Here is a 24,578-nt window from a genome sequence, read left to right on the forward strand (position 1 = left end):
GTTAAATCATAGGAGGGGCAACACACACACACACACACACACACACACACACACACACACACACACAGTCAGTAGGAATAGAAACACACACCTTGTGTTACAACCTGAAAATGTGTGTTTCCTATTATTACCGACTGTGTGTGTTATAAAATCAGCGGCCGTGAGTGGAGACGGGTCCAGGGTATTTACACCGAGGTGGATTAAATCCGAGGTTTTAACTACGTGCCTTTTTTGTTTTTTTGTTGTTGCCTTGGCGGTTGCTATTGACAACCAGACTGCGCAAACTCTGACACGAGTTCATAATGTAGTGGGTTAGTTTAGTTGGGTTGGTTTAGTAGTTTAGTTGGGTTGGTTTAGTTGGGTTAGTTGGGTTGGATTCGACCATGCTGGTCATTTATGAACATTTGAACATCTTGACCATGTTTTGTTATAATCTCCACCCGGCACAGCCAGAAGAGGTCTGGCCACCCCTCATAGCCTGGTTCCTCTCTAGGTTTCTTCCTAGGTTTTGGCCTTTCTAGGGAGTTTTTCCTAGCCACCGTGCATCTACACCTGCATTGCTTGCTGTTTGGGGGTTTTAGGCTGGGTTTCTGTACAGCACTTTGAGATATCAGCTGATGTACGAAGGGCTATATAAATACATTTGATTTGATTTGATTTTGATTTGATTTGATTAGTTAAGTGGGTTAGTTTAGTGGGTTGGGTTAGTTTAGTGGGTTAGTTTAGGTGGGTTAGTTTAGTGGGTTAGTTTAGTTGGGTTGGTTTAGTGGGTTAGTTTAATGGTTAGTTTAGTTGGGTTGGTTTAGTTGGGTTAGTTTAGTTAAGTGGGTTAGTTTAGTAAGTTAGTTTAGTGGGTTAGTTTAGTGGGTTAGTTTAGTTGGGTTAGTTTAGTGGGTTAGTTTTAGTGGATTAGTTTAGTTGGGTTTGTTTAGTGGGTTAGTTTAGTTGGGTTGGTTTAGTGGGTTAGTTTAGTGGGTTAGTTTAGTTGGGTTGGATTAGTTTAGTGGGTTAGTTTAGTGGGTTGGATTAGTTTAGTGGGTTAGTTTAGTGGGTTAGTTTAGTTGGGTTGGAGTCGTTTAGTGGTTTAGTTGGGTTAGTTTAGTTGGGTTAGTTTAGTGGGTTAGTTGGTTGGATTAGTTTAGTGGGTTGGTTTAGTGGGTTGGATTAGTTTAGTGGGTTAGTTTAGTGGGTTGGTTTTGTTGGGTTAGTATAGTGGGTTAGTTTAGTGGGTTGGATTAGTTTAGTGGGTTAGTTTAGTGGGTTAGTTTTGTTGGGTTAGTATAGTGGGTTAGATTAGTGGGTTAGTTTAGTTTGGTTGGTTTAGTTGGGTTAGTTTAGTGGGTTAGTTTAGTTGGGTTGGATTAGTTTAGTGGGTTAGTTTAGTTGGGTTAGTTTAGTGGGTTGGATTAGTTTAGTGGGTTAGTTTAGTGGGTTAGTTTAGTTGGGTTAGTTTAGTTGGGTTGGTTTAGTTGGGTTAGTTTAGTGGGTTGGTTTAGTGGGTTGGATTGGTTTAGTGGGTTGGATTAGTTTAGTGGGTTAGTTTAGTGGGTTGGTTTTGTTGGGTTAGTATAGTGGGTTAGTTTAGTTGGGTTAGTTTAGTGGTTTGGATTAGTTTAGTGGGTTAGTTTAGTGGGTTAGTTTAGTTGGGTTAGTTTATTTGGGTTGGTTTAGTTGGGTTAGTTTAGTGGGTTGGTTTAGTGAGTTGGATTAGTTTAGTGGGTTGGATTAGTTTAGTGGGTTAGTTAGTGGGTTAGTTTAGTGGGTTAGTTTAGTTGGGTTGGCTTAGTGGGTTAGTTTAGTGGGTTGGATTAGTTTAGTAGGTTAGTTTAGTTGGGTTAGTTTAGTTGGGTTAGTTTAGTGGGTTGGATTAGTTTAGTGGGTTCGTTTAGTTGGGTTAGTTTAGTGGGTTAGTTTAGTTGGGTTAGTTTAGTGGATTAGTTTAGTTGGGTTTGTTTAGTTGGGTTAGTTTAGTGGGTTGGTTTAGTGGGTTAGTTTAGTGGGATAGTTTAGTTGGGTTAGTTTAGTGGGTTAGTTTACAGCCAGTTGGGTGTACAGTGTAGACTACTTCGAGTTGAGTGTACAGTGTACAGTGTAGACTACAGCCAGTTGAGCGTACAGTGTAGACTACAGCCAGTTGAGCGTACAGTGTACAGTGTAGACTACAGCCAGTTGAGTGTACAGTGTAGACTACAGCTAGTTGAGTGTACAGCGTAGACTACAGCCAGTTGACTGTACAGTGTAGACTACTGCCAGTTGAGTGTACAGTGTAGACTACAGCCAGTTGAGTGTACAGTATACAGTGTAGACTACAGCCAGTTTAGTGTACAGTGTAGACTACAGCCAGTTGAGTGTACAGTGTAGACTACAGCCAGTTGAGTGTACAGTGTAGACTACAGCCAGTTGACTGTACAGTGTAGACTACAGCCAGTTGAGTGTACAGTGTAGACTACAGCCAGTTGACTGTACAGTGTAGACTACAGCTAGTTGAGTGTACAGTGTACAGTGTAGACTACAGCCAGTTGACTGTACAGTGTAGACTACAGCTAGTTGAGTGTACAGTGTAGACTACAGCCAGTTGAGTGTACAGTGTACAGTGTAGACTACAGCCAGTTGAGTGTACAGTGTAGACTACAGCTAGTTGAGTGTACAGTGTAGACTACAGCCAGTTGAGTGTACAGTGTACAGTGTAGACTACAGCCAGTTGAGTGTACAGTGTAGACTACAGCCAGTTGAGCGTACAGTGTACAGTGTAGACTACAGCCAGTTGACTGTACAGTTTAGACTACAGCCAGTTGAGTGTGCAGTGTATGTGTTGATTTTAAGACTCCTTCCCTGTTCTTGCCTCCCCAGCTTAAGGAGAGAAAGACTGATGTGATAAGGATCTCTCCTCAACCCATATGACCCCTACATCCAAACCCCTACATCCTGAACTCCTGTACCCTAAACCCCTACACCCTCATCCCTACATCCTGAACCCCTATACCCTAAACCCCTATACCCCAAACCCCTACATCCTGAACTCCTGTACCCTAAACCCCTAAACCCTCACCCCTACATCCTGAACCCCTATATCCTAAACCCTACATCCTGAACCCCTATACCCCAAACCCCTATACCCCAAAACCCTACATCCTGAACCCCTATACCCCAAACCCCTACATCCTGAACCCCTATACCCCTATACCCTGTAACCTAAACCCCTATACCCTAAACCTGTAAACCCCTATACCCTAAGCCCCTACACCCTAAACCCCTACACCCTAAAACCCTACACCCTAAACCCCTATACCCTAAACCCCTACATCCTGTACCCTTATACCCTAAACCCCTTACACCCTAAACCCCTTACACCCTAAACCCCTTACACCCTAAACGCCTACATTCTAAACCCCAACATCCCGAACCCCTAAATCCTAAACTCCTACACCCTAAACCTCTATACCTTAAACCCCTAAACCCTAAACCCCTATACCCTAAACCCATTTACCCTAAACCCCTATACCCTAAACCCCTATACCCTAAACCCCTATACCCTAAACCCCAATACCCTATACCCTAAACCCATTTACCCTAAACCCATTTACCCTAAACCCCTATACCCTATACCCTATTCCCTAACCCCAATACCCTAAACCCTATTCCCTAACCCCTATACCCTACACCCTATTCCCTAACCCCTATACTCTATACCCTATTCCCTAACCACGATACCCTAAACCCTATTCCCTAACCACGATACCCTAAATCCTATTCCCTAAACCCTATACCCTAAACCCTATTCCGTAACCCCTATACTCTATTCCATATTCCCTAACCCCAATACCCTAAACTCTATTCCCTAACCCCAATACCCTAAACTCTATTCCCTAACCCCAATACCCTAAACCCTATTCCCTAACCCCTATACTCTATACCCTATTCCCTAACCACGATACCCTAAACCCTATTCCCTAACCACGATACCCTAAATCCTATTCCCTAAACCCTATACCCTAAACCCTATTCTGTAACCCCTATACTCTATTCCATATTCCCTAACCCCAATACCCTAAACTCTATTCCCTAACCCCTATACACTATTCCCTATTCCCTAACCCCCATACGCTATTCCCACACCCTACCCCACCCCCTATTCCCACACCCTACCCCTGTCCTATCTCCTCATCCAGCACCCCAGCCTCTCTACCAGGGAGACACCAGTCTACAGCGTCAAGGTAACACCACAACCATACTTCAACCATAACACAACATACTGCAACCTAAACACAACCAAACTATAACCTTACTGCAACCATAACACAACCATACTATAACCTTACTGCAACCATAACACAACCAAACTATAACCTTACTGCAACCATAACACAACATACTGCAACCTAAACACAACCAAACTATAACCTTACTGCAACCATAACACAACCATACTATAATGTTACTGCAACCATAACACAACCATACTATAATGTTACTATAACCTACCACAACCATACTACAATCATAACACAACATACTGCAACCTAAACACAACCAAACTATAACCTTACTGCAACCATAACACAACCATACTATAATGTTACTATAACCTAAACACAACCAAACTATAACCATAACACAACATACTGCAACCTAAACACAACCAAACTATAACCTTACTGCAATCATAACACAACATACTGCAACCTAAACACAAGCAAACTATAACCTTACTGCAACCATAACACAACCATACTATAATGTTACTATAACCTAAACACAACCAAACTATAACCATAACACAACATACTGCAACCTAAACACAACCAAACTATAACCTTACTGCAACCATAACACAACCATACTATAATGTTACTATAACCTAACACAACCATACTATAATGTTACTGTAACCTAACACAACCATAACACAACATACTGCAACCTAAACACAACCATACTATAATGTTACTATAACCATAACACAACCATACTATAATGTTACTATAACCATAACACAACCATACTATAATGTTACTATAACCTAACACAACCATACTATAATGTTACTATAACCATAACACAACCATACTATAATGTTACTATAACCTAACACAACCATACTATAATGTTACTATAACCTAACACAACCATACTATAATGTTACTGCAACCATAACACAACCATACTATAATGTTACTATAACCTAAACACAACCAAACTATAACCTTACTGCAATCATAACACAACATACTGCAACCTAAACACAACCAAACTATAACCTTACTGCAAACATAACACAACCATACTATAATGTTACTATAACCTAACACAACCATACTATAATGTTACTATAACCATAACACAACCATACTACAACCATAACACAACATACTGCAACCTAAACACAACCATACTATAATGTTACTATAACCATAATACAACCATACTATAATGTTACTATAACCTAACACAACCATACTATAATGTTACTATAACCATAACACAACCATACTATAATGTTACTATAACCTAACACAACCATACTATAATGTTACTATAACCATAACACAACCATACTATAATGTTACTATAACCATAACACAACCATACTATAATGTTACTATAACCTAACACAACCATACTATAATGTTACTATAACCTAACACAACCATACTTCAACCTTACTGCAACCTAAACACAACCATACTTGAATGTTACTATAACCATAACACAACATACTTCAACCATAACACAACATACTTCAACCTAAACACAACCAAACTATAACCTTACTGCAACCATAACACAACCATACTATAATGTTGTTATAACCTAAACACAACCACTAACCTTACTGCAACCTAAACACAACCATACTATAATGTTACTATAACCTAACACAACCATAACACAACATACTGCAACCTGAACACAACCATACTACCACGTTACAGCAACCATAACACAACCATACTACCACGTTACAGCAACCATAACACAACATACAGCAACCTAAACACAACCAAACTATAACCTTACTGCAACCATAACACAACCATACTATAATGTTACTGTAACCTAACACAACCATACTGCAACCTGAACACAACCAAATTATAATGTTACTATAACCTAACACAACCACTAACCTTACTGCAACCTAAACACAACCATACTATAATGTTACTATAACCTAACACAACCATACTATAATGTTACTATAACCTAACACAACCATACTATAATGTTACTATAACCTAACACAACCATACTATAATGTTACTATAACCTAACACAACCATACTATAATGTTACTATATCCTAACACAACCATACTATAATGTTACTATAACCATAACACAACCATACTATACTGTTACTATAACCTAACACAACCACTAACCTTACTGCAACCTAAACACAACCATACTATAATGTTACTATAACCTAACACAACCATACTATAATGTTACTATAACCTAACACAACCATACTATGATGTTACTATAACCTAACACAACCATACTACAACCATAACACAACATACTGCAACCTAAGCACAACCATACTATAATGTTACTATAACCTAACACAACCATACTATAATGTTACTATAACCTAACACAACCACAACCACAACCATCCTAACACAACCTTACTACAATCATAACACAACATACTGCAACCTAAACACAACCAAACTATAACCTTACTGCAACCTAAACACAACCATACTATAATGTTACTATAACATAACACACCCATACTACAACCATAACACAACATACTGCAACCTAAACACAACCATACTATAATGTTACTATATCCTAACACAACCATACTATAATGTTACTATAACCATAACACAACCATACTATAATGTTACTATAACCATAACACAACCATACTATAATGTTACTATAACCTAACACAACCATACTATAATGTTACTATAACCTAAACACAACCATACTATAATGTTACTATAACCATAACACAACCCTACTATAATGTTACTATAACCTAACACAACCATACTATATTGTTACTATAACCTAACACAACCATACTATAATGTTACTATAACCTAACACAACCATACTATAATGTTACTATAACCTAACACAACCATACTATAATGTTACTATAACCATAACACAACCATACTATAATGTTACTATAACCTAACACAACCATACTATAATGTTACTATAACCATAACACAACCATACTATAATGTTACTATAACCATAACACAACCATACCACAATCATAACACAACATACTGCAACCTAAACACAACCATACTACCACGTTACAGCAACCATAACACAACCATAAACATACACACACATACACTGTCCTTGTCTTAGTTCAGGGTGGTTAGGCTTCTAGTTTTTTCTTCCATAGTCTGTCTGTTTTACCTGATCACTGCCATAACTAACCTGACCCATTCTGTGTGTGTGTGTGTGTGTGTGTGTGTGTGTGTGTGTGTGTGTATGTGTGTGTGTGTGTGTGTATGTGTGTGTGTGTGTGTGTGTGTGTGTGTGTGTGTGTGTGTGTGTGTGTGTGAGCGTGTGTGTGTGTGTGTGTGTGTGTGTGTGTGTGTGTGTGTGTGTGTGTGTGTGTGTGTGTGTGTGTGTGTGAGCGTGTGTGTGTGTGTGTGTATGTGTGTGTGTGTGTGTGTGTGTGTGTGTGTGTGTGTAGTTCTCCAGTGGGGGTACTAGCAGGTCCAGTCGTCATCATGTTCTATGGGTCGTCCTCTACCTCGGGGGCCTCCATGTCGCTGCCCTCCAAGAGCCGTCTCAAACGCCAGAGCAGAACTTTCACGCAGGTAGAATACAGACCCACACACCCACACACACACACACACACACACACACACACACACACACACACACACACACACACACACACACACACTAACACCCACCCGCCCCTATTTATTAAACTATCTCCTCCTCCTGGTAGGTTCTGTACCGGACTCTGAGTTACCGGGATCGTCCCCCGGCCGACCACACCTCCCGAGACCGCCGCTCCGTCACCGAACCCCCCGACGACCGTCCCCGTGACGACCCCGCGGAACTCTCCACCCAGAGCTCCGCCCCCGGCGTCCTGAAGATCTTCGGAGACGAGATCTGCGAGGGCGCCAACTACAAGTCCGTCCTCGCCACGCCCCGGTCCAGCGCACAGGAACTGGTCAAAGAGGCGCTGGAACGCTATTCGCTGAACAAAGCCTCCGCCCACTCCTACGTCCTCTGCGACGTGATAGGTCAGCTGGAGGGGGGAGTAGGTGGAGGTCAGGAGGGAGGAGATGGGGAAGGAGTAGGACAGGGGGGAGGAGGAGGAGGAGGAGGGTGGAGGACGGAGTGTCTGCGGGCGATGGGCGACAACGAGAAGCCGTTGTTGTTACAGGAACTATGGAAGCCCAGAGAGGGACATGCCAGGAGGTTTGAGCTGCGGAGGAGAGCGGAGGTAGAGGAGCTGAACGCTAAGGAGAAGGATACGGTCACTGCAGGTGAGTTTATGCAGGGTCATTATACACACACACACACACACACACACGCACGTAAGCACTGACACACACACACACACACACACACACACACACACACACACACACACACACACACACACACACACACACACACACATACGCTCACGCACCTCAATACTACAACAGTGGGAGATCAGATATCGTTTGGGTCAGGATTTTCCTCAGATACCAACACTACCACTCTACATTAGTAGTAGTGATACCAACACTACCACTCTACATTAGTAGTCTGAAAATGTAGAACCAGGAACAGATATAGCCCTTGGTTCACTCCAGACCTGACTGCCCTCGACCAACACAAAAACATCCTGTGGCGTTCTGCATTAGCATCGAATAGCCCCCGTGATATTTTACTTTTCAGGGAAGTTAGGAACCAATATACACAAGCAGTTAGGAAAGCAAAGGCTAGCTTTTTCAAACAGAAATTTGCATTCTGTAGCACAAACTGAAAAAAGTTCTGGGACACTGTAAAGTCCACGGAGAATAAGAGCACCTCCTCATGGGACACTGTAAAGTCCACGGAGAATAAGAGCACCTCCTCCCAGCTGCCCACTGCACTGAGGCTCGGAAACACTGTCACCACCGATAAATCCACCATAATTGAGAATTTCCATTTTTCTGTTGCTGGCCATGCTTTCCACCTGGCTACCCTGACCCCGACCCCGACCCCTACTCCGGTCAACTGCCCTGCACCCCCCACAGCAACTCGCCCACACCTCCCTCACTTCTCCTTCACCCATATCCAGTCAGCTGATCTTCTGAAAGAGCTGCAAAATCTGACCCCTTCAAATCAGCTGGGCTAGACAATCTGGACCCTCTCTTTCTAACCCCTTATTACTAGCCTGTTCAACCTCTCTTTCGTATCGTCTGAGATCCCCAAAGATTGGAAAGCTGCCACGGTCATCCCCCTCTTCAAAGGGGGAGACACTCTAGACCCAAACTGCTACAGACCTATATCTATTCTACCCTGCCTTTCTAAGGTCTTCGAAAGCCAAGTTAACAATTGCTTGCTCTTAAATGCAAGTAAAACTAAATGCATGCTCTTCAACCCACCACTGCGACCTGTATCCTCTCGTTGGCTGGCCCTCGCTTCATACTTGTTGCCAAACCCACTGGCTCCAGGTCATCTATAAGTCTCTGCTAGGCAAAACCCAGCCTTATCTCAGCTCACTGGTCACCATAGCAACACCCACCATGTGCTCCAGCAGGTATGCGCTCCAGCATGCGCTCCAGCAGGTATATCTCGTTAACTCTTTCTGTGTGGCCTGTCAGGACAGTAGAACAGCTCGTTAACTTCTTCTGTGTGGCCTGTCAGGACAGTAGAACAGCTCGTTAACTCCTTCTGTGTGGCCTGTCAGGACAGTAGAACAGCTCGTTAACGCGTGCTGTGTGGCCTGTCAGGACAGTAGAACAGCTCGTTAACTCCTTCTGTGTGGCCTGTCAGGACAGTAGAACAGCTCGTTAACGCGTGCTGTGTGGCCTGTCAGGACAGTAGAACAGCTCGTTAACGCGTGCTGTGTGGCCTGTCAGGACAGTAGAACAGCTCGTTAACGCGTGCTGTGTGGCCTGTCAGGACAGTAGAACAGCTCGTTAACTCCTTCTGTGTGGCCTGTCAATACAGTAGAACAGCTCGTTAACTCCTTCTGTGTGGCCTGTCAGGACAGTAGAACAGCTAGTTAACTCCTTCTGTGTGTTCTGTCAGGACAGTAGAACAGCTCGTTATCTACTGCTGTGTGGCCTGTCAGGACAGTAGAACAGCTCGTTAACTCCTGCAGCTAGCCTAGTGCTAGGCCCATCTCCCGGCCTAGCTGTAGAGGTCCATCAGCCACTCCTTGGTACCTATTTTGCCAATTGGCCTGGACCCCTTTTACTGCCGATACCGGCCCCCCCATCCTGACCAACCTGCCCTCCAAATAAACCTCTGCTGTCTTCAACCGGGATCTCAGCGTTCACTGCCTCGTTGCCTGCGTCCGCAATGGGTCTGCGGTCAAATGAACACCCCTCATCACTGTCAAACGCTCCCTAAAACACTGGCTCCGGGCCATGGATCATCACTGGAGGCCCCGGGCCATGGATCACCACTGGAGGCTCAGGGCCATGGATCATCACTGGAGGCTCCGGGCCATGGATCATCACTGGAGGCTCCGGGCCATGGATCATCACTGGAGGCTCCGGGCCATGGATCATCACTGGAGGCTCCGGGCCATGGATCATCACTGGAGGCTCCGGGCCATGGATCATCACTGGAGGCTTTGGGCCATGGATCATCACTGGAGGCTTTGGGCCATTGATCATCACTGGAGGCTTTGGGCCATGGATCATCACTGGAGGCTTCGTGTCATGGATCATCACTGGAGACTCCGTGCCATGGATCACCACTGGAGGCTCCGGGCCATGGATCATCACTGGAGGCTCCGGGCCATGGATCATCACTGGAGGCTTCGGGCCATGGATCATCACTGGAGGCTCCGGGCCATGGATCACCACTGGAGACTCCGTGCCATGGATCACCACTGGAGGCTCCGGGCCATGGATCATCACTGGAGGCTCCGGACCATGGATCATCACTGGAGACTCCGGGCCATGGATCATCACTGGAGGCTCCGGGCCATGGATCATCACTGTAGGCTTCGGGCCATGGATCATCACTGGAGGCTTCAGGCCATGGATCATCACTGGAGGCCGGGTGCGTAGAGTTGGGACAGGACGCACCGGGCTGGGGAGACGCACTGGAGGCCTGGTGCGTGGAGCTGGCACAACCCGCCCTGGCTGGATGCTCACCCTAGCCCGGCAACTGCGGGGCACTGGCACAGGGCTGTGAAGGCGCACCAGAGACACAGTGCGCAGAACCGGCTCAGGATATCCTGGGCCGAAGAGACGCACCGGAGACCAGGAGCGCTGAGCCGGCACAATCCGTCCTGACTGAATGCCCACTCTAGCACGGTATATGCGGGGAGCTGGCACAGAACGTACCGGGCTGTGGATGCGTACCGGAGACAAAGTACTTGTAACCGCAAGCATGGTGCCTGAAGGCTCCTTAAAGCAAGTAAAAGGGGAGTTGGCTCTGGTCTGAAACCTGGCTCCGCCAACCACCCCGCGGGTCCCTCCCCAAAATAAATTGGGCCTGCCTCTCGTGCTTCCTTAGTAGTCGCGAACCCCGGTGTCGTCATTGCTCCTCCCTCGCTGCCTCCGTCTGCTCCCATGGAAGGCGATCCCTTCCGGCCTGGATCTCCTCCCACGTCCAGGATCCCTTACCATCCAGGATATCCTCCCACGTCCAGGATCCCTTACCATCCAGGATATCCTCCCATGTCCAGGATCCCTTACCATCCAGGATATCCTCCAATGTCAAGGATCCCTTCCGGCCTGGATCTCCTCCCACGTCCAGGATCCCTTACCATCCAGGATATCCTCCCACGTCCAGGATCCCTTACCGTCCAGGATCTCCTCCCACGTCCAGGATCCCTTACCGTCCAGGATATCCTCCCACGTCCAGGATCCCTTACCGTCCTGGATCTCCTCCCACGTCCAGGATCCCTTACCGTCCAGGATATCCTCCCACGTCCAGGATCCCTTACCGTCCAGGATCTCCTCCCACGTCCAGGATCCCTTACCGTCCAGGATATCCTCCCACGTCCAGGATGTCTGCTCTTCCTGGCCACGTTGCTTGGTCCGTTAGTGTTGGGATCTTCTGTTACGTTCGTTTAAAGATGGAAGATCAGACCAAGGTGCGGCGTGCTACATTTTTCTTACATACAAAACCGAACGTAAAGTACTGCAGGGCTAGACAGCAACTAAACAAGATCCCACAATCTAAGGTGGGAAAAAAGTGCTGCCTAAGTATGATCCCCAATCAGAGACAACAATAGACAGCTGTCCTGTGATCGGGAACCATACCCGGCTAACAAGGAAATAGAAAAACTAGAATGCGCACCCCAAATCACACCCCGACCTAACCAAATAGAGAAATAAAAAAGGCTCTCTAAGGTCAGGGCGTGACACCATCCAACTACCTCCAGCTCACAGATCACTGCACCTGTACGTAGCTCATCTGTAAATAGCCCATCCAATCTACCTCATCCCCATATTGTTATTTATTTATTTACTCCTTTGCGCCCCAGGATCTCTACTTGCACCCCAGTATCTCTACTGGCACCCCAGTATCTCTACTTGCACCCCAGTATCTCTACTTGCACCCCAATATCTCTACTTGCACCCCAGTATCTCTACTTGCACCCAAATATCTCTACTTGCACCCCAGTATCTCTACTTGCACATTCATCTTCTGCACATCTATCACTCCAGTGTTTAATTGCTCAATTGTAATTACTTCGCCACTACTGCCTATTTATTGTCTTACCTCTCTGATCTTACCTAATTTGCACACTCTGTATATAGACTTTTCAATTGTGTTATTGACTGTTCATTTGTTTATTCCATGTGTAACTCTGTGTTGTCTGTTCACACTGCTTTGCTTTATCCTGTCCAGGTCGCAGTTGTAAATGAGAACTTGTTCTCAACTAGCCTACCTGGTTAAATAAAGGTGAAATATATATATATTTTTAAACAAATCGTATCTAGGCAACAACAAGGTCTGAGGAGGATGTCTCTGACAGTCTATGGTGTTGGAAATCTCAGACCTTGGAGCACCGTTCCTAGGCAACAAATAAGGTCTGGGGGAAGATGTCTCTGACATTTCCAAATGTAAGGAAAATTGCTCCGGGGAAGGTTCTCTTCAAACAGACAAGTCTCACAACAAATCACACATCTGTGTAGGCGGGGCTTAAAATGCTGGTGGGAATTGTGCTCATGTTTAACTATGGCAACAAGCTGATAGGGCAGTGACATTACTGGTGACTTGCTTCGCGTTTCCTACTCTTCCTTTCTGTCCCAACTGATGTGCAACTTGTACAGAATTGTTAAACTGGAGCATTGGTACACTGCCGGAAGCAACCCGTCTGTCTAGAGAGACTAGTGACCAGTCTGTCTGGAGAGACTAGTGACCCATCTGTCTAGAGAGACTAGTGACCCATCTGTCTAGAGAGACTAGTGACCCGTCTGTCTGGAGAGACTAGTGACCAGTCTGTCTGGAGAGACTAGTGACCCATCTGTCTAGAGAGACTAGTGACCCGTCTGTCTAGAGAGACTAGTGACCCATCTGTCTAGAGAGACTAGTGACCCATCTGTCTAGAGAGACTAGTGACCCATCTGTCTAGAGAGACTAGTGACCCATCTGTCTAGAGAGACTAGTGACCCGTCTGTCTGGAGAGACTAGTGACCCGTCTGTCTGGAGAGACTAGTGACCCATCTGTCTGGAGAGAGTAGTGACCCATCTGTCTGGAGAGACTAGTGACCCGTCTGTCTGGGGAGACTATTGACCCGTCTGTCTGGAGAGACTAGTGACCCGTCTTTCTAGAGAGACTAGTGACCCATCTGTCTGGAGAGACTGGAGAGACTAGTGACCCGTCTGTCTAGAGAGACTAGTGACCCGTCTTTCTAGAGAGACTAGTGAACCCGTCTGTCTAGAGAGACTAGTGACCCATCTGTCTGGAGAGACTGGAGAGACTAGTGACCCGTCTGTCTAGAGAGACTAGTGACCCATCTGTCTGGAGAGACTGGAGAGACTAGTGACCCGTCTGTCTAGAGAGACTAGTGACCCGTCTGTCTAGAGAGACTAGTGACCCGTCTGTCTGGAGAGACTAGTGACCCATCTGTCTGGAGAGAGTAGTGACCCATCTGTCTGGAGAGACTAGTGACCCGTCTGTCTGGGGAGACTATTGACCCGTCTGTCTGGAGAGACTAGTGACCCGTCTTTCTAGAGAGACTAGTGACCCATCTGTCTGGAGAGACTGGAGAGACTAGTGACCCGTCTGTCTAGAGAGACTAGTGACCCGTCTTTCTAGAGAGACTAGTGAACCCGTCTGTCTAGAGAGACTAGTGACCCATCTGTCTGGAGAGACTGGAGAGACTAGTGACCCGTCTGTCTAGAGAGACTAGTGACCCGTCTGTCTAGAGAGACTAGTGGCCCATCTGTCTGGAGAGACTAGTGACCCGTCTGTCTGGAGAGACTAGTGACCAGTCTGACTGGAGAGACTAGTGACCCATCTGTCTGGAGAGACTAGTGACCCGTCTGACTAGAGAGACTAGTGACCCGTCTGTCTGGAGAGACTAGTGACCCGTCTGTCTGGAGAGACTAGTCACCCATCTGTCTGGAGAGACTGCTGACCCGTCTGTCTGGAGAGACTAGTGACCCATCTGTCTGGAGAGACTAGTGAACCATCTGACTGGAGAGACTGGAGAGACTAGTGACCCATCTGTCTGGAGAGACTAGTGACCCGTCTGTCTAGAGAGACTAGTGACCCATCTATCTGGAGAGACTAGTGACCCGTCTGTCTGGAGAGACTGGAGAGACTAGTGACCCGTCTGTCTGGAGAGACTGGAGAGACTAGTGACCAGTCTGTCTGGAGAGACTAGTGACCCATCTGTCTGGAGAGACAGGAGAGACTAGTGACCCGTCTGTCTAGAGAGACTGGAGGGACTAGTGACCAGTCTGTCTGGAGAGACTAGTGACCCGTCTGTCTAGAGAGACTAGTGACCCATCTGTCTAGAGAGACTAGTGACCCGTCTGTCTAGAGAGACTGGAGAGACTAGTGACCCGTCTGTCTGGAGAGGCTAGTGACCCATCTGTCTGGAGAGACTAGTGACCCGTCTGTCTAGAGAGACTAGTGACCCGTCTCTCTGGAGAGACTAGTGACCCGTCTGTCTAGTAAGTCTAGGATACATCCGTGTTAGAGGATTGACTTGTGCAATGTGGCAGCGTACGTTTGATCAGTAACTTTTACATGGATTTAATACACAGATAGATTCCACTTGCAACCTTCCCGAACACACAGCAGTAACAGTTCAGTCATCATAGCACTAACACACTCCTCCACGCCCATCCTATCCCTCCTCTCTCTATGTTACAGTGTTCATGGAAATACTGTATACTGACTCGGCTCTGGGTGCTGGCTAGCAGGGTGTGTGTATACCAGTGATGTAGTCAAGTCACTAAACTTCCAGTCCAAGTCCAGTCCCAAATCTCTAACATTTGAGTCCAAGTCCGAGAGAAAGCTAAGTATGGATAGAAAGCTAAGTAGGGCTAGAAAGCTAAGTAGGGCCAGAAAGAAAGCTAAGTAGGGCTAGAAAGCAAGTAGGGCTAGAAAGCTAAGTAGGACCAAAAAGCTTAGTAGGGCTGGAAAGCTAAGTAGGGCTGGAAAGCTAATAAGTAGGGCTGGAAAGCTTAGTAGGGCTGGAAAGCTAAGTAGGGCTGGAAAGCTAAGTAGGGCTGGAAAGCTAAGCAGGGCTAGAAAAGTATGCAGGGCTGGAAAGCTAAGTAGGACTAGAAAGCTAAGTAGGAACAGAAAGCTAAGTAGGGATGGAAAGCTAAGTAGGGCTGGAAAGCCAAGTAGGGCTAGAAAGCTAAGCAGGGCTAGAAAAGTAAGCAGGGCTGGAAAGCTAAGTAGGGCTGGAAAGCTAAGTAGGACCGGAAAGCTTAGTAGGGCTGGAAAGCTAAGTATGGTTGGAAAGCTAAGTAAGTCTGGAAAGCTAAGTAAGTCTAGAAAGCTAAGTAGGGCTAGAAAGCTATGTCTAGAAAGCTAAGTACGGCTAGAAAGCTAAGTACGGCTAGAAAGCTAAGTATGGCTAGAAAGCTAAGTATGGCTAGAAAGCTAAGTATGGCTAGAAAGCTAAGTATGGATAGAAAGCTAAGTATGGCTAGAAAGCTAAGTATGGCTAGAAAGCTAAGTACGGTTAGAAAGCTAAGTACGGTTAGAAAGCTAAGTATGGCTAGAAAGCTAAGTATGGCTAGAAAGCTAAGTATGGCTAGAAAGCTAAGTACGCTAGAAAGCTACGTAAAGGCTAGAAAGCTAAGTATGACTAGAAAGCTAAGTAGGGGTAGAAAGCTAAGTATGGCCGGAAAGCTAAGTATGGCCGGAAAGCTAAGTAGGGCCGGAAAGCTAAGTAGAGCCAGAAAGCTAAGTAGGGCCGGAAAGCTAAGTCGGGCCGGAAAGCTAAGTGGGGCCAGAAAGCTAAGTAGGGCCAGAAAGCTAAGTAGGGCCAGAAAGCTAAGTAGTGCCAGAAAGCTAAGTAGTGCCAGAAAGCTAAGTAGGGCCAGAAAGCTAAGTAGTGCCAGAAAGCTAAGTAGTGCCAGAAAGCTAAGTAGTGCCAGAAAGCTAAGTAGGGCCAGAAAGCTAAGTAGTGCCAGAAAGCTAAGTAGGGCCAGAAAGCTAAGTAGGGCCAGAAAGCTAAGTAGTGCCAGAAAGCTAAGTAGTGCCAGAAAGCTAAGTAGTGCCTTAAAGCTAAGTAGGGCCAGAAAGCTAAGTACAGCTAGACTGCTTATATTATAGCTATCTAATGCAAGGAAGAGAGACTTTCTGACAACAAAGTCAGCAAACGTCGAGGTCGAGTCACGGAAATCATGATTTGAGTCTGAGTCAAATCAGTCCTGGATTCAGGTACTACAACACTGCTGTACATACTCTGTGTGTGTGTGTGTGTGTCTCACAGCGCTGTGTGTGTGTGTGTGTGTCTCACAGCTCTGTGTGTGTGTGTGTGTGTCTCACAGCGCTGTGTGTGTGTGTGTGTGTCTCACAGCTCTGTGTGTGTGTGTGTGTGTCTCACAGCGCTGTGTGTGTGTGTGTGTGTCTCACAGCGCTGTGTGTGTGTGTGTGTGTCTCACAGCGCTGTGTGTGTGTGTGTGTGTCTCACAGCGCTGTGTGTGTGTGTGTGTGTCTCACAGCGCTGTGTGTGTGTGTGTGTGTCTCACAGCGCTGTGTGTGTGTGTGTGTGTGTCTCACAGCGCTGTGTGTGTGTGTGTGTGTGTCTCACAGCGCTGTGTGTGTGTGTGTGTGTGTCTCACAGCGCTGTGTGTGTGTGTGTGTCTCACAGCGCTGTGTGTGTGTGTGTGTCTCACAGCGCTGTGTGTGTGTGTGTGTGTGTCTCACAGCGCTGTGTGTGTGTGTGTGTCTCACAGCGCTGTGTGTGTGTGTGTGTCTCACAGCTCTGTGTGTGTGTGTGTGTGTCTCACAGCGCTGAGTGTGTGTGTGTGTCTCACAGCGCTGTGTGTGTGTGTGTGTGTCTCACAGCGCTGTGTGTGTGTGTGTGTGTGTCTCACAGCTCTGTGTGTGTGTGTGTCTCACAGCTCTGTGTGTGTGTGTGTGTGTCTCACAGCTCTCTGTGTGTGTGTGTGTGTGTCTCACAGCGCTGTGTGTGTGTGTGTGTCTCACAGCGCTGTGTGTGTGTGTGTGTGTCTCACAGCGCTGTGTGTGTGTGTGTGTGTCTCACAGCGCTGTGTGTGTGTGTGTGTGTCTCACAGCGCTGTGTGTGTGTGTGTGTGTCTCACAGCGCTGTGTGTGTGTGTGTGTGTCTCACAGCTCTGTGTGTGTGTGTGTGTGTCTCACAGCGCTGTGTGTGTGTGTGTGTGTCTCACAGCTCTGTGTGTGTGTGTGTGTGTGTCTCACAGCTCTGTGTGTGTGTGTGTGTGTCTCACAGCGCTGTGTGTGTGTGTGTGTCACAGCGCTGTGTGTGTGTGTGTGTGTCTCACAGCGCTGAGTTAACGAATGAGGTGCTCACCAAACTATGTTGCCAAACCTTCCTACTTAACGAGGGAATGCACTAAGCTTATCGTGTTCACACACACACACGCACACCAGCACCACAGACCCTTAGTGTGTTTTTCTAACGAACCAAACCCGTGTTCTCCTTAGCGTGTTCTTAGCATGTGCATGCCAGACTGTACCATGTACGTGTAGTGTCTGGGGGGTGTTTCTGAGACACCCCTCTCTGCCCTGTCCTTCCGTAGGACCCAAAACACCCCCCTTCCTCGCAGCCCTAATGGTCCGGTCTGGTCTAGGTAGAATCATCTCCTCCCCTCTGCGTTCCGGCCGGGTGGTACAGCCCAACACCCCTGGCTCTAAAGGTGGGCGTGGCCGGGTGGTACAGCCCAACACCCCTGGCTCTAAAGGTGGGCGTGGCCACAGGTAGGGTGTCTGTCACCTGTCACCTGGCTGTCTGTCTGTCATCACCCACGGAGACCATCTGGAACGGCTCGAGAACCCCCCCGTCACCCTCCCCATCCGCCTCCCCGTCACCTAAACCCTGTCAACCCATCCACATCATCACTACATTCTACAGCTCAGGACCACATTCTACAGGACCACATTCTACAGCTCAGTGTATATAGGACACCCATCTACAGTGGCCATCTGACATAGATTCTGTCTCCGTGTTATGTGGTTGCTGTGGGTCTTGTCTCCGTGTTATGTGGTTGCTATGGGTCTTGTCTCTGCGTTATGTGGTTGCTGTGGGTCTTGTCTCTGCGTTATGTGGTTGCTATGGGTCTTGTCTCTGTGTTATGTGGTTGCTGTGGGTCTGGTCTCTGTGTTATGTGGTTGTTGTGGGTCTCTGTGTTATGTGGTTGCTATGGGTCTTGTCTCTGTGTTATGTGGTTGCTATGGGTGTTGTCTCTGTATTATGTGGTTGCTATGGGTCTTGTCTCTGTGTTATGTGGTTGCTGTGGGTCTCTGTGTTATGTGGTTGCTGTGATTCTTGTCTCTGTGTTATGTGGTTGCTATGGGTCTTGTCTCTGTCTTATGTGGTTGCTGTGGGTCTTGTCTCTGTGTTATGTGGTTGCTGTGGGTCTGGTCTCTGTGTTATGTGGTTGCTATGAGTCTTGTCTCTGTGTTATGTGGTTGCTGTGGGTCTTGTCTCTGTGTTATGTGGTTGCTATGGGTCTTGTCTCTGTGTTATGTGGTTGCTGTGGTTCTTGTCTCCGTGTTATGTGGTTGCTATGGGTCTTGTCTCTGTGTTATGTGGTTGCTATGGGTGTTGTCTCTGTATTATGTGGTTGCTATGGGTCTTGTCTCTGTGTTATGTGGTTGCTGTGGGTCTCTGTGTTATGTGGTTGCTGTGATTCTTGTCTCTGTGTTATGTGGTTGCTATGGGTCTTGTCTCTGTCTTATGTGGTTGCTGTGGGTCTTGTCTCTGTGTTATGTGGTTGCTGTGGGTCTGGTCTCTGTGTTATGTGGTTGCTATGGGTCTTGTCTCTGTGTTATGTAGTTGCTGTGGGTCTGGTCTCTGTGTTATGTGGTTGCTATGAGTCTTGTCTCTGTGTTATGTGGTTGCTGTGGGTCTTGTCTCTGTGTTATGTGGTTGCTATGGGTCTTGTCTCTGTGTTATGTGGTTGCTGTGGTTCTTGTCTCCGTGTTATGTGGTTGCTATGGGTCTTGTCTCTGTGTTATGTGGTTGCTGTGGGTCTTGTCTCTGTGTTATGTGGTTGCTATGAGTCTTGTCTCTGTGTTATGTGGTTGCTGTGGGTCTTGTCTCTGTGTTATGTGGTTGCTGTGGGTCACGTCTCTGTGTTATGTGGTTGCTGTGGGTCTGGTCTCTGTGTTATGTGGTTGTTGTGGGTCTCTGTGTTATGTGGTTATAATGGGTCTGGTCTCTGTGTTATGTGGTTGCTGTGGGTCTTGTCTCTGTGTTATGTGGTTGCTATTGGTCTTGTCTCTGTGTTATGTGGTTGCTGTGGGTCTTGTCTCTGTGTTATGTGGTTGCTGTGGGTCTTGTCTCTGTGTTATGTGGTTGCTGTGGGTCTTGTCTCTGTGTTATGTGGTTGCTGTGGGTCTTGTCTCTGTGTTATGTGGTTGCTGTGGGTCTTGTCTCTGTGTTATGTGGTTGCTGTGGGTCTTGTTTCTGTGTTATGTGGTTGCTATGGGTCTTGTCTCTGTGTTATGTGGTTGCTGTGGGTCACGTCTCTGTGTTATGTGGTTGCTGTGGGTCTTGTCTCTGTGTTATGTGGTTGCTGTGGGTCACGTCTCTGTCTTATGTGGTTGCTGTGGGTCTTGTCTCTGTGTTATGTGGTTGTTGTGGGTCTCTGTGTTATGTGGTTGCTATGGGTCTTGTCTCTGTGTTATGTGGTTGCTATGGGTCTTGTCTCTGTGTTATGTGGTTGTTGTGGGTCTTTGTGTTATGTGGTTGCTATGGGTCTTGTCTCTGTGTTATGTGGTTGCTGTGGGTCTCTGTGTTATGTGGTTGCTGTGGGTCTGGTCTCTGTGGTATGTGGTTGCTATGGGTCTTGTCTCTGTGTTATGTGGTTGTTGTGGGTCTTTGTGTTATGTGGTTGCTATGGGTCTTGTCTCTGTGTTATGTGGTTGCTGTGGGTCTCTGTGTTATGTGGTTGCTGTGGGTCTGGTCTCTGTGGTATGTGGTTGTTGTGGGTCTTTGTGTTATGTGGTTGCTGTGGGTCTTGTCTCTGTGTGGATGTTGACGCATGTCCATGTTCTCACTCACTTCGCTCAAATCGCATGTATCAGGGTTATCTGATTCTTCTAGTACGCTTGTTAAATCTGATTCAGCTGATTCCTCAGGTTTATCTGATTCTTCTAGTCTGTTTGTTACACCTGATTCACCTGATTTACCTGATTCAGCTTATTCCTGGTCTGTGTTTTGGTGAGCCACAGCTCTCCTACTCTACTCCTACTTTATGACACTAACCCTCTCCTCTTCTCTCTAGATATCAACGCCCAGGCTAGGAAGCTACAGAGGAACAGAACTAAAGGAACTCTGACACTACCTCGACCTGGGACCACCTTCTGCCGCTCCCTCAGTGAGACCAGTCTCAACCAGGTACACTACTATTAGAACTGCTTCTACTATTATATCTAATACTACTATTACTACTATTATAACTATTACTACTATTACTACTATTATATCTATTACTACTATTACTACTATTACTACTACTACTACTATTACTAATACTAGACCAGTCTCAACCAGGTACACTACTATTAGACCTGCCACTACTATTATATCTGTTACTACTATTACTACTATTACTACTATTACTACTATTACTACTATTATAACTATTACTACTATTACTACTATTACTACTATTATAACTATTACTACTATTACTACTATTATATCTATTACTACTATTACTACTATTATAACTATTACTACTATTACTACTACTAGACCAGTCTCAACCAGGTACACTACTATTAGACCTGCCACTACTATTATAACTATTACAACTATTACTACTATTATAACTATTACTACTATTAGACCTGCCACTACTATTACTACTATTATAACTATGACTACTATTAGACCTGCCACTACTATTATAACTATTACTACTATTATAACTATTACTACTATTATAACTATTACAACTATTACTAATACTAGACCAGTCTCAACCAGGTACACTACTATTAGACCTGCCACTACTATTACTACTATTATAACTATTACTACTATTACAACAATTACTAGTATTATAACTATTGCTACTATTATATCAATTACTACTATTATATCTATTATAACTATTACTACTATTACTACTATTATAACTATTACTACTATTACTACTATTACTACTATTATAACTATTACTACTATTACTACTATTATAACTATTACTACTATTATAACTATTACTACTACTACTATTACTACTACTACTACTATTACTACTATTACTACTATTACTACTATTATAACTATTACTACTATTATAACTATTACTACTACTACTACTATTACTACTACTACTACTATTACTACTATTACTACTATTACTACTATTATAACTATTACTACTATTATAACTATTACTACTATTACTACTATTACTACTATTATAACTATTACTACTATTACTACTATTATAACTATTACTACTATCACTACTATTATAACTATTACTACTATTACTGCTATTATAACTATTACTACTATTACTACTATTACTACTATTATAACTATTACTACTACTATTATAACTATTACTACTATTACTACTATTACTACTATTATAACTATTACTACTACTATTATAACTATTACTACTATTACTACTATTACTACTATTATAACTATTACTACTATTACTACTATTACTACTATTACTACTATTATAACTATTACTACTACTACTATTACTACTACTACTACTATTATATCTATTATAACTATTACTACTATTACTACTATTATAACTATTACTACTATTACTAATATTACTGCTATTACTACTATTACTACTATTATAACTATTACTACTATTACTACTATTATAACTATTACTACTATTACTACTACTAGACCAGTCTCAACCAGGTACACTACTATTAGACCTGCCACTACTATTATAACTATTACTACTATTACTACTATTATAACTATTACTACTATTAGACCTGCCACTACTATTACTACTATTATAACTATTACTACTATTAGACCTGCCACTACTATTATAACTATTACTACTATTACTACTATTATAACTATTATTACTATTACTACTATTATAACTATTACTACTATTATAACTATTACTACTATTACAACTATTACTCGTATTATAACTATTACTACTATTATAACTATTACTACTATTACAACTATTACTCGTATTATAACTATTACTACTATTATAACTATTATAACTATTACTACTATTACTATTATTACTACTATTACTACTATTATAACTATTACTACTATTATATCTATTATAACTATTACTACTATTATAACTATTATAACTATTACTACTATTACTATTATTACTACTATTACTACTATTATAACTATTACTACTATTATATCTATTATAACTATTACTACTATTATAACTATTATAACTATTACTACTATTATATCTATTATAACTATTACTACTATTATAACTATTATAACTATTACTACTATTATATCTATTATAACTATTACTACTATTATAACTATTACTACTATTACTATTATTATATCTATTATAACTATTACTACTATTATATCTATTATAACTATTACTACTATTATATCTATTATAACTATTACTACTATTATAACTATTATAACTATTACTACTATTATATCTATTATAACTATTACTACTATTATATCTATTATAACTATTACTACTATTATATCTATAACTATTACTACTATTATAACTATTATAACTATTACTACTATTATAACTATTATAACTATTACTACTATTACTATTATTACTACTATTACTACTATTATAACTATTACTACTATTATATCTATTATAACTATTACTACTATTATAACTATTATAACTATTACTACTATTATAACTATTACTACTATTACTACTATTATATCTATTATAACTATTACTACTATTATATCTATTATAACTATTACTACTATTACTATTATTATATCTATTATAACTATTACTACTATTATATCTATTATAACTATTACTACTATTATATCTATTATAACTATTATAACTATTACTACTATTATATCTATTATAACTATTACTACTATTATATCTATTATAACTATTACTACTATTACTACTATTATATCTATTATAACTATTACTACTATTATATCTATTATAACTATTACTACTATTATATCTATTATAACTATTACTACTATTATATCTATTATAACTATTACTACTATTATAACTATTATAACTATTACTACTATTACTATTATTATATCTATTATAACTATTACTACTATTATATCTATTATAACTATTACTACTATTATATCTATTATAACTATTACTACTATTATATCTATTATAACTATTACTATTATTACTACTATTACTACTATCATAACTATTATAACTATTACTACTATTATATCTATTATAACTATTACTACTATTACTACTATTATAACTATTACTACTATTATATCTATTATAACTATTACTATTATTATATCTATTATAACTATTACTACTATTATTTATATTATAACTATTACTACTATTATATCTATTATAACTATTACTACTATTATAACTATTATAACTATTACTACTATTATATCTATTATAACTATTACTACTATTACTACTATTACTACTATTATAACTATTATAACTATTACTACTATTGTATCTATTATAACTATTACTACTATTACTACTATTATAACTATTACTACTATTACTACTATTATAACTATT

General features: G+C 42.9%; 1 protein-coding gene across 1 annotated transcript in view; it reads left to right on the top strand.

Annotated features, from left to right (window-relative positions):
- Window positions 1-3,891: 3,891 nt before the first annotated feature.
- Window positions 3,892-24,578, top strand: part of radil (Ras association and DIL domains) — an 89,955-nt gene continuing 69,268 nt past the window's right edge. The window contains exons 1-4 of the mRNA XM_036948288.1: window positions 3,892-4,214; window positions 7,687-7,813; window positions 7,951-8,497; window positions 21,087-21,199. Coding sequence (XP_036804183.1) covers window positions 7,724-7,813; window positions 7,951-8,497; window positions 21,087-21,199 — 750 coding nt within the window. The 5' untranslated portion in view covers window positions 3,892-4,214; window positions 7,687-7,723. The remainder of the gene's footprint in view (window positions 4,215-7,686; window positions 7,814-7,950; window positions 8,498-21,086; window positions 21,200-24,578) is intronic.

The sequence above is a fragment of the Oncorhynchus mykiss genome, chromosome 17 (assembly GCF_013265735.2).
Source record: "Oncorhynchus mykiss isolate Arlee chromosome 17, USDA_OmykA_1.1, whole genome shotgun sequence".
NCBI lineage: Eukaryota > Metazoa > Chordata > Actinopteri > Salmoniformes > Salmonidae > Oncorhynchus > Oncorhynchus mykiss.